Here is a 14,652-nt window from a genome sequence, read left to right as displayed (position 1 = left end):
AATGAGGGCGTTAAGGTAGGTTTCCCAGCGCGTAAAAAAAGCAGACGACCGTATGTAAATGAAGGGGAGGAGCTTAGTCGACTTAAAAAAATTGGGGGCGGTGCATGGTTTGGAAATGCGTGTGGGCGTGGTCCGCATAAATTATGCTAATGAGGCTGTTAAGTGGCATTTCCCAGCGCGTAAAAAATGCAGGTGGCCGTATGTAAATGAAGGGGAGGAGCTTAGTCGACATATGCAAATTGGGGGCGGGGCGTGGTTTGGAAATGCGTGTGGGCGTGGTGCGCATACATTATGCTCGCATACATTATGCTAATGAGGGCGTTAAGGTAGGTTTCCCAGCGCGTAAGAAAAGCAGACGACCGTATGTAAATGAAGGGGAGGAGCTTAGTCGACTTAAAAAAATTGGGGGCGGTGCATGGTTTGGAAATGCGTGTGGGTGTGGTCTGCATAAATTATGCTAATGAGGCTGTTAAGTGGCATTTCCCAGCGCGTAAAAAATGCAGGCGGCCGTATGTAAATGAAGGGGAGGAGCTTAGTCGACATATGCAAATTGGGGGCGGGGCGGGGTTTGGAAATGCGTGTGGGCGTGGTGCGCATACATTATGCTCGCATACATTATGCTAATGAGGGCGTTAAGGTAGGTTTCCCAGCGCGTAAAAAAGCAGACGACCGTATGTAAATGAAGGGGAGGAGCTTAGTCGACTTAAAAAAATTGGGGGCGGTGCATGGTTTGGAAATGCGTGTGGGCGTGGTCCGCATAAATTATGCTAATGAGGCTGTTAAGTGGCATTTCCCAGCGCGTAAAAAATGCAGGCGGCCGTATGTAAATGAAGGGGAGGAGCTTAGTCGACATATGCAAATTGGGGGCGGGGCGTGGTTTGGAAATGCGTGTGGGCGTGGTGCGCATACATTATGCTCGCATACATTATGCTAATGAGGGCGTTAAGGTAGGTTTCCCAGCGCGTAAGAAAAGCAGACGACCGTATGTAAATGAAGGGGAGGAGCTTAGTGGACTTAAAAAAATTGGGGGCGGTGCATGGTTTGGAAATGCGTGTGGGCGTGGTCCGCATAAATTATGCTAATGAGGCTGTTAAGTGGCATTTCCCAGCGCGTAAAAAAAGCAGACGACCGTATGTAAATGAAGGGGAGGAGCTTAGTCGACTTAAAAAAATTGGGGGCGGTGCATGGTTTGGAAATGCGTGTGGGCGTGGTCCGCATAAATTATGCTAATGAGGCTGTTAAGTGGCATTTCCCAGCGCGTAAAAAATGCAGGCGGCCGTATGTAAATGAAGGGGAGGAGCTTAGTCGACATATGCAAATTGGGGGCGGGGCGTGGTTTGGAAATGCTGTGGGCGTGGTGCGCATACATTATGCTCGCATACATTATGGCGCGTAAGAAAAGCAGACGACCGTATGTAAATGAAGGGGAGGAGCTTAGTGGACTTAAAAAAATTGGGGGCGGTGCATGGTTTGGAAATGCGTGTGGGCGTGGTCCGCATAAATTATGCTAATGAGGCTGTTAAGTGGCATTTCCCAGCGCGTAAAAAATGCAGGCGGCCGTATGTAAATGAAGGGGAGGAGCTTAGTCGACATATGCAAATTGGGGGCGGGGCGTGGTTTGGAAATGCGTGTGGGCGTGGTGCGCATACATTATGCTCGCATACATTATGCTAATGAGGGCGTTAAGGTAGGTTTCCCAGCGCGTAAGAAAAGCAGACGACCGTATGTAAATGAAGGGGAGGAGCTTAGTGGACTTAAAAAAATTGGGGGCGGTGCATGGTTTGGAAATGCGTGTGGGCGTGGTCCGCATAAATTATGCTAATGAGGCTGTTAAGTGGCATTTCCCAGCGCGTAAAAAATGCAGGCGGCCGTATGTAAATGAAGGGGAGGAGCTTAGTCGACATATGCAAATTGGGGGCGGGGCGTGGTTTGGAAATGCGTGTGGGCGTGGTGCGCATACATTATGCTCGCATACATTATGCTAATGAGGGCGTTAAGGTAGGTTTCCCAGCGCGTAAAAAAAGCAGACGACCGTATGTAAATGAAGGGGAGGAGCTTAGTGGACTTAAAAAAATTGGGGGCGGTGCATGGTTTGGAAATGCGTGTGGGCGTGGTCCGCATAAATTATGCTAATGAGGCTGTTAAGTGGCATTTCCCAGCGCGTAAAAAATGCAGGCGGCCGTATGTAAATGAAGGGGAGGAGCTTAGTCGACATATGCAAATTGGGGGCGGGGCGTGGTTTGGAAATGCGTGTGGGCGTGGTGCGCATACATTATGCTCGCATACATTATGCTAATGAGGGCGTTAAGGTAGGTTTTCCAGCGCGTAAGAAAAGCAGACGACCGTATGTAAATGAAGGGGAGGAGCTTAGTCGACTTAAAAAAATTGGGGGCGGTGCATGGTTTGGAAATGCGTGTGGGTGTGGTCCGCATAAATTATGCTAATGAGGCTGTTAAGTGGCATTTCCCAGCGCGTAAAAAATGCAGGCGGCCGTATGGAAATGAAGGGGAGGAGCTTAGTCAACATATGCAAATTGGGGGCGGGGCGTGGTTTGGAAATGCGTGTGGGCGTGGTGCGCATACATTATGCTAATGAGGGCATTAACACTTGGGGAGCCAAACTCGTTCAGGGACGAGTTATGGCCACTAGATGTCACCCTGCCACAGGAAGTTATATCGTCGAGGGACGAGTCAACAAATAGTTAACTTTTCGAGACCGCAGCTTCCCTTTGCATGCCCTGAATCCATTACGTCACCCAGCCAGGGCAGGAAGCCCCCTGTCTCTCCCCACACGGAAGGATTTTACATGGCTTTAGATTCTACTTTGAAACATAAGAACGGCTTTATCTGAGAATGAGGTAAAAACAGCCCCATGGAGGCAGAGAGCTGATTGTTTTCACGGCGACACTTTACCGCGAATTTACCGCGATTTTTTTACCGCGAGTTTCGCGAGCGTTTGTAAACAAATGGAGTACCTCCTCAATCTTCTCTGGACACGCACGTGCACACGCACAAAGCTTGCGGGGCTCATCAAAACATAACGTAAGTCAATGGTGGCACCAGCAACAGCTATAAATGTTATAAACCTTGGCCGCCCATGTGTTAAGGTGCGTGGCTGTGCGTGTGTCTGTAGCCTTTTTCCTCAGCGTTTTTGCCATAGCAAAATGTGTGTACGTAGCATCATGTTTGTCTAGTGATGTCATATGTTGTGTGTCTGTAGCCTTTTTCCTCAGCGTTTTGCCATAGCAAAACGTGTGTGTAGCATAGCCTGTACATCCTAGACTCAAATCCTAGTCTGAAGACGTTACGCAAGCACTACCACCGCTCACTTCACATTGGGTGTGATTTCTTTGAGAGATATGGCTGTGTTTTACAAAAAGATTGCGGTTGGAAATAATGAATGGATATTTTTTTCTATAAAATCGCAAAGGTAAGCTACTTTGATGGCAGTAAAAGACATCATTGAATCATTGATTAGGCAGTAAACGCAGTAAATTTATGTTACCTGGGGTGTCTTTATTGACAGATCCCAAAAGGGTCTCCCTTTGTATCTGTTTTGTCTCATTTCTTGCCGTGTGTATAACCGATGCCTTGTATCCACTCTGAACCTGTCTCTCATGTCACCTGCCTTCTTTTCAAAATCTGCAGGATCAATAAAGATGTGTTTAAGACGCAGGTATTGTATTGTCCGTATTTATGGGATATTCTTCACCATACAGTACGTCTGGGGTGATGACTCTGTGCATGTAGAATAGCGTTACGGTCTGTTGGTTTATGAAAAAATTGTAGTGTGTGCAGGTTTCCCTCATTGTCTGTTGATATCCGTAAATCTAAGAAATCCATGTGTTCTCTACTGCAGGGGTTCCCAAACCTTTTTGTCTCAGGGCACCCCATGAATATTTTCTTAATCCGAGGCACCTCTACATTATAATTTTCACTCCCAGCAACTTATATTTATAGCATATCGTCGTTGTCGGGTGGAAAACTTGTGTCCAAAACCGTTCATTTTCTATTTATCATCTATAAAATGTACTAAACTAGTGAAAACAGCAGATCTACAAGCACACACAGCCTCGCATCGTGATGCATTGTGTGCTTGTAGATTGGCTGTTTTCACTAGTGTTTTGCGACAGTCTTGTATGATGAAGCAGGGCTTTGCTTTACCAAAAGACGTACACATTTGAAACTTGGAGATACAGTACAAGGTTTCTGCCCGACAGTTCATTGTTTGACAGCACAATCATCAGTGTATTTTGGATGCATGTGAATTTGTGTTTTCAGATATTTAACCACTTGAACTGTCATTACCTAATAAACTTGACCTTCTACTCTGTACTTAGTCTGCTCTTTTTCACCTTTACATCAAACCTCTTTGCCGAAAATGGCCGATCTACAAGCTCACAACGCCTCGCATCGCGAGGCGTTGTGAGCTTGTAGATCTGCTATTTTTGGCAAAAGTTATCTGAATATGGACACTATGGTTCAAGTGGTTAATATAAAAAAGGAGAAAAAAGGTTTCTAAAACACAAAGATTTACCCCCTGTAGTAACTCTGAGGACCTAGGGGTCCCGGACCGCCTGTTGAAGACCCTGCTCTAACCTATTCCTGTTCTTCAAATGCAGTAATCCAAACCAGCGAATAAAAGAATCATGTAAAACATGTAAACGCTTTTTCCCCAGGCGTTACATCCCCATTCTAAAGGACTACCCAAACCGGTACATCTATGAGCCCTGGAACGCCCCACCATCGGTCCAGAAGGCTGCCAACTGCGTGGTGGGAGTGGACTACCCCAAACCCATGATCAACCATGCCGAGGGGAGCAGGCTTAACATAGAGAGAATGAAACAAGTCTACCAGCAACTGTCACACTACAGAGGACTGAGTAAGTAAACAACTGTCATAATGAAACAAACCCTGTATTCCCTAGAACACTATCGTTTTCAAATAAACCCTATGTACCCTAAAATAATTGAATTGTCTTTATTAAAACAAAAATGTTATTGTGTAGGCCGTCTTTAAGACCTCAACCCAATCATTCTACAGTCCTTATTCCCTGCATTGTCAGCTTGTAGAATGCTTACATTAAACCATTTCCTAGAGGAATTAGGGCGCAGAATGACGCTCTGTGTGTGTGTGTGTGTGTGTGTGTGTGTGTGTGTGTGTGTGTGTGTGTGTGTGTGTGTGTGTGTGTGTGTGTGTGTGTGTGTGTGTGTGTGCGTGCGTGTGTGTGTGTGTGTGTGTGTGTCAGGTCTTCTTGCTTCGGTGCCAACTATTCAAGAGGAGGCGGAGCCACCCATGACTGATGAATCTCAGACCGATAGTGGTCCTGGTAGGTTTTTATACCACCTGATTTATACATGGTTCAATGTGGCTCACCTAAAATCCACCAACTGCTAGCTATATTCCAGGGGTTGACACTAAGGTCTCAGAGGCACTTGCCCATCGGGCAAGTATAGGTAATGTTCTACTTGCCCAAAGGTCATGCCCACTTGCCCGAAAAGTAAATCTTAAAAAAATGATAGTTAAGATTTTAATTACTGCTCAATTTAACACTTCTTTTTACCCCCTGGGGCTGTGCGATAAATGTCATACCTAAATTTTTATCCAAATACCTACATAGCTGTGATTGAATATGACTATGGGTTTACGCCTATTTTATATTTTTAAGTGTAGCAACAGTGAAAACAGCACATTATAGGTAAACTGTGCTCTTATTTTACATTCCACAGAGCAGAAGACAGAGCGCTCTGGCCACGTTCAGGCGTTTAGACAGATATCTTGTGTTGTGTTTGACGGTTGCGTCCCCTCTGAAATGAGCACTTGCCCGGTCGGGCAACCTGAAAGCCAACTTCACCTGTCCCAACATTTTATTTACCTGCCGGGGGCAGGTGTGGCAAGCCTTAGTGTCAATGCCTATATTTGGTGTAACAACACCGGCCTGCAGCTAAGTATGTATCAGGCTTTAGATTCCGTTTAAAATGTAGTAGTGTGTAGAACTTGTAGAAAGCGCCACAACGGACTGACTGTGTTTCAGCTGATTATTTTAGAGGATTAGAATACAGTATGTCTATTTTTTTGCCTCACATGTTTGACGGACGTCTTTGTACATGTAACTGTGATGCAGCCTCTTGAAGCAGTGGTTCTCAACCTTTTCAGGCCGTGACCCCCAAAATAATCATATTTTAACTGGGGACCCCCCCCCCCCCCCCCCCCCACCCTGACGATCACTAAGAGTCAAGGAATTACATTTTGTATAACACGGTTCTATTGTGGAAATAGCCGATCTACTGCGTTTTTAGCATATAGATCGGCTATTTTCACAATTTCTGCCTCTAATATTTGACAATTTGGACAATTTTTAATTTGTCATTTTAGAAGTATTAAAAAGTCCTTAAATTGTCACTTTAGAAATGTGCAGATACCCTCTATACACTCAAACTGTATGTGGTTTGTTTACTGTTGAGTGAGAAAACAATGGTAAGTTAATGTTAAGTTAACAATGTTAAGTTAATCATCTGGGGACCCCCCAAAATAATTTGGGGACCGACCCACAATGTTGAGAACCACTGTCTTAAAGGATGATGCTGATGTGGCATTGTATGTGTGTGTTTTCCAGACTCCCCTGTCAGAGGGCCAGTTGACAGTGAAGCGGCAGGCTGCTCCACAGCACCTGACTCCTCCACAGTATGCACAGCATCCTCTACGGCCCCTGGCCTGCGTCTCACACCAGATGCGGTCTCCTCGGCCATGACGTCACATCCAGACCTAGAGGACGTTGTGGCCACAATGAATGACTCAACCCAGACACCCTCAGCCCCCTCATGTCAAAGCACGGCCTCGCGCACGGTCCCTCCTGCATCCACTACATCCGATGACCACACAGCAATCCAAATCCAAGTGTCAAACCTGGCCATAAATCAGCCCACCACCTCGTCTCCTTTCTCTTTTCCACTGACCAACCCAGCTGCTAGTCCACCAGAACTCAGTCAAACCTCGGGACTCTCCCCTCACCCGGCATCATCACCCACCACTTCAGCACAGACGCCCGGCCTCGGTCAGAGGAGGAGAGGCCAGTACCGCAAACTGAGACGCACCCAGCGGCAGCGGGGCAGACAGAGCTACGTGACGGCGACCAGGGAAGGAGAGGGAAGCAGAGAGGAGATGGACGAGGAACTGGGAGAGGATGAGCGGATGGAAGAAGGGATCACAGAGGAGAGGATGAAGAATCAGCAATGATACAATAAGGTGTGTGTGTGTGTGTGTGTGTGTGTGTGTGTGTGTGTGTGTGTGTGTGTGTGTGTGTGTGTGTGTGTGTGTGCAGAAGACACTGGGGGGAAGGTTATATTCTGGTTTAATCTGGAACTGTTATAACCTAACGGTGTCTTTTGCTGAGAGAGTTGATTTGCCAGGCGTTTTTAGCGTAGTTATTTTTGGTCAGCAAGTGATAGAGATGAGATGGACTATAATTTAAACTTAAGGTAGGGTTTTCTCCTTCTCCTTTTTCTCCTTCCTGATTGGATACAAATGAAAATGCATTTTCTGTTTAATAAAATGCTGGAGAGACACCTGTTACTGAACAAATACTCTATAGCAACGAGTATTATCAGAATGAAGAGCTACTTAACAATTCTTTTAACCAAAGAAAATCACTTGCCCTACCTTTTTATATCATAAAATATATGTTCCAAACGTGTCCTTTTAATCACGTTTACAGGCTTTCTATGAAAGGGCGTCTGACCATAACCTGATAGAGATAATTCAAGTAACAATGACCGTTGCTTAAATTAAAGTTAAGGTCAGATTATTTGTGTGCATACCCTGTACCCTGGCTAAAACTCTTCATTGTTTGTGTTTCAGGAACAGTTGGAGGCCATCAGAAGACAGAGAAAACCTCCCACTGGACTGACAATCCTCATATTCCTCTGTTCCCATTGTTTGGGACATTACACTGATATAATTAGATCAGGGGTCTTCAACAGGGGGTCCGGGACCCCTAGGGGGTCCCCAGAGTTACTACAGGGGGTCCTCAAAAATCTTTGGGTGATTTTTTCCTCCTTTTTCACTTGAACCCTAGCGTTCATATTCTGAGAGCTTTAGCCAAAAATAGCCGATCTACAAGCTCACAACGCCTCGCAGCGCGTTTTTTGGCGGTTGGAGGTTTGGTGTAGAGGGGAAAAAGAGCAGACTAAGAACGGAGTGAAAGGTCAAGTTTATGAAGTATTGACAGTTCAAGTGGTTAAATATCTGAAAACACAAATTGACATGAATCCAAAATACACTGATGATTGTGCTGTCAGTCAAACAATGAAACTATATGGAATCTATGAACAGGTTGTGGGGGTCCCTGCTTCATCTCTCTCTCAACTAAGGGGTCCTTGACCTGAAAACGTTGAAGGCCCCTGAATTGGATGTTATGGGCAGGAAAGGTATTTTTTTCTAATGTCGATCACTAAAACACACACCCTTGAACCAGAGGTGGAAAGAGCGCTGAAATGCTTTATGCAAATGGCCAATACACAGTACTACTGTGTGGTATGAAAATTCACTTTTTCTCAGCTTCTCCCCAGTTCACTCTTTGGCTATTCTTCTCCAAGTGGTTTTGGGCCTGCCTCTGGTTCTCTTGCCCTTTTCGGTTGACCGAAGGGCAACCTATATCAAGAAAACATTCAAGGTTAATTGGTGTTGATCATAGAAGAACACTGCACAAAGCACTCTCGTTATAGCTCAAATACAGTATTCTAAAACAAAAGGTTATGTTATAAACATTGCATCCATTACAAATTGGTTTTAACTTTGTTACTTAAATATAAAAATCTACTTGCACAATATGCTAGTGTACTTCTAGTACAGTGACTAAAGCAATTATAACTAGTTGCTTTCCACCTCTGACACATGTGAATATGTATATTTATGTATGTACCGCACACTTGATGGCATGAGCAATGTGTTTTCCACAGGAAAATGGGAGTTTTAAATTGGAACTATGTCAGCTCATTAATTGATAATTAATGATAACCATGTGTGCAGCAATGTACAGTATATCCTCACCCTGTATAAATGCACAAAGCACCTGGGGGCCAGTACTCCTAAATTAACTTAGTTTTGGTCCTTGGCCTTTGGCTAGTCAGAAAAAGGTAATGGAAGTATGTACAAAAGTTATATAAATTATTTGGTTGCAATTTGTAGTCTGAACACCTTACAGCTCATTCGCACTGCCCGCGATGCGACGCGAGCGACGAGCGGAGTCTCTATTTGAGCGAGGTTTCGCGGCGACGTCCATAGAGGTACATGGCCATGTCCCGCCCCCCAAACACTTTATATTATTATGTATTTATTTGATTGGTTCAGGCTATGTCGCAACGCAGTGGCCGACACTCCATATGCGGACAGTATTTCGCGGGATGTCGCTTGCGTGCAGTGCGGATGAGGTGTCAGGGAACATTCATTTAACCGAAACGGGGACATAAAGATCCTAGTGTGTTGAATGATGGAAGTGAATTGAAGTCATGGGTGATGCTTGCCTTTCCAGAATCTTTCTACCAGATCAAGTCCTCCCCATATAAACTATAAAAAGACGTTTTAGCTCAAAGAGAATCAGAGGCTTCTCACCTTGTTGTGACCCTGATGTATTTACTAATGTTTGCCGCATTCAAACTGTAAAGACTGCTTCATAGAGCATATCGTCATTGTCGGATGGAAACCTTGTATGTCCAAAACCGTTCGTTTCGTATTTATCATCTCTAAAAGATTTGCTATGCGAGGCTTTGTGTGCTTGTAGATCTGCTGTTTTCACTAGTTTTGTGCGACGGTCTTGTACAGTATGATGAAGCAGAGCTTTGCTTTACCAAAAAACGTACACATTTGAAACTTGGAGATACAAGGTTTCTGCCCGACAATGACAATATATACTGAAGCCCTGTATATGGTGTTAATATGTAAATGACTATAATTTGATTGTTTTGGAAAATATTGCAGATATTTTGGCCTGCGGCAGAGATGCTATATTGTATAAATTAGTGACAGATGACTGTTACTTGATTTGAAATTTATATTTGTATTCACCTACAGTACATGCACCACTAAATCAATTTCTGATTTAGGAGCATCATATACAGTACGCACACAGAGACATGCACAAATACAGTGGCACAACAATTCACAAACTGAAACTACATTGCCATTGCTAGTGTCTCTATACACTATAACTGTAGCATAATTCAAGCATTCAAGTTTTGCCATTTTGGTGAGGCACTTTACTGTATAGCTCCAGATTGTTGCCATGACGTTCCGGATTGTGGAACTGTTGTTTGGATGCTTATATAATAATATTCGTATTATATATTTTGGCAATTAATGCTATTTTCTCCACAAAGAAGGATGATAAAGACATGTTTTCTTTTGACAGTGGATAACGCTACTCTTCAGAGGAATGAATGTAGAGGAAACGCTAATGTGTTAAACTCATTCTCTCCTGTGTGTGTCTATGTTTAATTGCACTTACTATGTCAACTTGTGTATATATTATATGTTATATATATATAACCATAAACTGTCTCTCTTTCCTGTCTAATTGACAATCTTGTCTATCGGAGAGGATTTCCACAAAGCTCAGTTGGATTACCAAAGCGTTGTAGTTGTGAGGCAGACGTTTCCCATAATCTGAGAGGGATTGATTCTACATGCATTTCATTAACATTCACTTGAGCGATACTTCTCTGTCACACTTGGTTCATTAACTCATTACAGAAGCATTATCTAGCACAGTGTTTCTCAACCACTGTGCCTGGGGACCTTTGGTGTGCCCCTGAGAAGGGTCAAGTGTGCCCCTTGAAACTGCTTGAAAGCCAGTATTGTATTTATCATTTTAAAAATGATTTAAACTAGTGAAAACAGCCGATCTACAGATCTGCTGTTTTCACTACTGTTGTGCGACAGCCTTGTATGATGAAGCAGGGCTTTACTTTACGAAGAAATGTACAAATTTGAAACTTGGAGATACAAGGTTTCTTCCCGACAGTGACGATATTTACACCCCCGTATGTTCGCGTGCCCATGGATTATTGGGACATGAAAAGTGTGCCCATGCAGAAAAAAGGTTGAGAAACACTGATCTAGCACTACTACTAGCACTTTGCACTATTAGGCCTATTATTAATGACAGATGATGTCATAGCTGCTGATGCTAAATTATTACTTTCAGTAATTTGTGACCGGGCCAAAACTATTGGGACAGTGAGTGTTGTCAGTAACTAGTAATTAGTTCAGACTGAAAGCTTTTTAATTTTACGAAAATGGATTTCTGCCCTTTTGACACTGAAAGAGCCCACATACAAAGGACTCAAAACACCAGCTCTGTGACTTTTAAGTCAATAAACCTTCTCTGACCAGAACTTTCTTTCTGGATGTAGATGATAGAATGCCTTTCACTAAATTACTAAAGTACATTTGCATGCTACAGTACATCAGCCAAATAACTTTTTGTGAAATTGCCTAATTTGTTAATGTTATGTGTCTATGGCGGGTAAATTGGTAAATGCTTGGTTTATCAAGTGCATAAACCTGCATTAATAATGAAAAGAGATCTTTCACTCTGCTTTTGATTAACCCTACCTTTTATGATTTGTGTGCATTTTGAACTACAACATTGAATGAAAAACGTTAATTACAAATGTTCAAACCCAGTTTATGAATGGAATTCTAAAGAACTTGCATAAGCTGACTGACTTGTAGTTTAAATGAATGCGAAGAACACCCCCACTCACATACACACCCCTAAAGGGTGACTTGATATAAAAGTGGTAGGCTAATAATGATGGTAGCCTAATATTTACCAAATGTCTAATAGGCTACTTTCAAGATAACTGGTAGGCCTATAGGCTAATTTAATGTGTGGCCTCCAAATGGCAGTACCAGAATACATGTGAAACCAAATAGTGTCCAGAGACTTAATCAGGACAGAGTGTCTTCATGTCCACTTCATATTACACTTCTCCTGCTCATACAGTTAACATCCCAGTTAGTTATAGTTACCATGAACTCATAACGTGCTTGTGTTTTGCTGTACATTCCAACTGATGACAGTGTGATGCCCGGCTGCTTGACCAAAGTCTCCCTGAGTGCTGTGGGCTACATATGGGCTTTATTTGTTTTGTACATTATTGTACAAAAGTGTATTTTCATTAAAGTTGTGATGGAAAACAATAATTGGGTTTATGGTGGTGCTTTTTCATTTTAATATTTGATAGTTGATATTGTAGCTTGTAGTAGGCTGTGGAATTCAGAAATATTGTCATTCAGTCAGAAGATTGACTTCCATTATTCTAAATGGAGGTGTCACCTAAACCCTAACCCTAACCTCAGTGGGGGTATTTCTGAATGGCCATGTTTCTCAGTGGGGTGTTTCTGAATGGACGTCTGCCCCCGAATGTAGCCTATCACAGGAGCCAGGCTTCGGACGCCCAAATTCGCCCGGTTCATTTTTTGACGCCGTCTTTTTGGTGGAGCCCAGACTCATTGGTGGGTCACTCTGAACTAAAAATAACTTCTGGGAACTCAGACGAGACCCGTTGCAGCGGGTAGACGCAGTTTTAAGGAGTGGTTACAAATTGCGACTCGTTATTTTTACACATTTTAAACAACAGGTGACTGAGGTGAGTGAAATTGTTTTTCATAGTTTTGTCCCCATCTTTTTTCCTCTCCATTCCGTCTACCCTACCTAACTGTGATGTGTCTCCACTCTCCTTTAGACCTATATATCTGCTTTATCACTGGATTATGTGACCTTTTTCTGGGAAACATCAACAGTAACATCAACAGATGTCCAGGTGTTAATGATAGGCTAATTAAGGCTCCATCGTGTAGCAAAGCCACCCTGGACAGTGACCTGAACAAAACTAATTAAATAGCATCATTGACATTGGTAGGCCTACCTGTACAAGATGTAGACTATCATTAGGTTACCCTACTATTTATGTCAATATGACTGCCATGGTCTATGGGCTGGAAGCAGGCTAGTGTTTTTCATGTCTTTTCTGAATTTGAGCCATGGACCACCATTTGATGAGATACCCCCTCAGGGGAGAGTGTTTTCTGCTGGTGTTTCAGTCCGAGTGTATCAAAGGGTGCGTTCGGAAATGCGCACTGGGTGTGTGCTCAGTCAGTGTAGTGACTACTAGTGAGTGCGTAAACCTAATCCTAACCCTAACCTCAGTAAAACTATGCCTAAAAGTCCTCTACATTGTGGAATTTTATAACTTTACTCAGTGAGTTAGGCTACTTAGTTACAACAACACCTACCCCCACAAATTTCAGTTGCATCCAGGTTTGTTGATCACCATGTTTACGGTACGGTTAGTTACCGCAGCACGTCCAGGTTTGTTGATAAACTCCTAAACTCACGTGTAAGTTATTTAAAACACTCTATAGCAATGATTGCTGTCACAATATAGAGCTATTTAACACTGTTACTGAACACGCTATAGCAATGATTACTGTCAATATAGAGCTATTTAACACTGTTACTGAACAAACACTCTATAGCAATGATTACTGTCACAATATGAAGCTATTTAACACTGTTACTGAACAAACGCTCTATAGCAATGATTACTGTCACAATATGAAGCTATTTAACACTGTTACTGAACAAACACTCTATAGCAATGATTACTGTCACAATATAAAGCTGTTTAACACTGTTACTGAACAAACACTCTATAGCAATGATTACTGTCAATATAGAGCTATTTAACACTGTTACTGAACAAACACTCTATAGCAATGATTACTGTCACAATATGAAGCTATTTAACACTGTTACTGAACAAACGCTCTATAGCAATGATTACTGTCACAATATGAAGCTATTTAACACTGTTACTGAACAAACACTCTATAGCAATGATTACTGTCACAATATAAAGCTGTTTAACACTGTTACTGAACAAACACTCTATAGCAATGATTACTGTCACAATATAAAGCTGTTTAACACTGTTACTGAACAAACACTCTATAGCAATGATTACTGTCACAATATAAAGCTGTTTAACACTGTTACTGAACAAACACTCTATAGCAATGATTACTGTCACAATATAAAGCTGTTTAACACTGTTACTGAACAAACACTCTATAGCAAAGATTACTGTCACATATTTACCAGTGTGAGTGAAGACGTACAGACGACAGAGCCACTCTCCTGTCCTCTCCTCTCCTCTCGTGGTGTAAACACAGAGACAGAGAGGCACTTCCTGGTCGGGGGGGAATTCCTTGGCTACAGCGCCGTCTGTTGATGGGGACCTACAGATAGGTTCTGTCGGTTTGCAGTCTACCGCACTTCCAGGGGGTTGGGGGGGCTGGGCGGCTTCGCCGCCCAGCCTGGGCACGCTGTCCGGGGGGTAGACGCTGGGTAGACGCCGTGTCTGCCTGGAGGTTGGAAAGAGGGGGAAAAAAAAAAAAAAACAGCTGCTGGGCTGATGCATGCGTTCAATGCAATGTGAATGCATATGTGTAGAAAGAAAGACAGATAGATAAATCCAATGAATTAAAATAGGAACAGCCAGAGTCTCATGACAGTACAGTTCACTGGTACAAGGTCAACTAAAAGGAGATCCCAGTAATGTTTTTGGCTTATTTCCACAGGGAAGTCATT

General features: G+C 43.1%; 1 protein-coding gene across 1 annotated transcript; it reads left to right on the top strand.

The window, feature by feature from the left end:
• The first annotated feature begins 4,846 nt into the window (after window positions 1-4,846).
• Window positions 4,847-7,871, top strand: LOC308294619 (uncharacterized protein). Its single transcript, XM_080737358.1, has 4 exons — window positions 4,847-4,881; window positions 5,248-5,328; window positions 6,616-7,244; window positions 7,857-7,871. Exons 2-3 carry the CDS (start codon window positions 5,295-5,297, stop codon window positions 7,233-7,235), a joined length of 654 nt encoding a protein of 217 aa, XP_080593484.1. The 5' UTR covers window positions 4,847-4,881; window positions 5,248-5,294; the 3' UTR covers window positions 7,236-7,244; window positions 7,857-7,871.
• The last annotated feature ends 6,781 nt before the right edge of the window (window positions 7,872-14,652 follow it).

The sequence above is a fragment of the Nannobrachium achirus genome (assembly GCF_963921795.1).
Source record: "Nannobrachium achirus genome assembly, chromosome: 11".
Classification (NCBI taxonomy): Eukaryota; Metazoa; Chordata; class Actinopteri; order Myctophiformes; family Myctophidae; genus Nannobrachium; species Nannobrachium achirus.
Note: the sequence above shows the minus strand (reverse complement) of the source record. Positions and strands in the feature narration are given on the sequence as shown.

Excerpts from the sequence above, each read along its gene's own strand:
- LOC308294619 (XM_080737358.1), top strand. The coding sequence starts at position 5,295 with ATGACTGATGAATCTCAGACCGATAGTGGTCCTG. Across the intron at positions 5,329-6,615 it reads TCAGACCGATAGTGGTCCTG|ACTCCCCTGTCAGAGGGCCA; the intron begins GTAGGTTTTTAT and ends TGTGTTTTCCAG.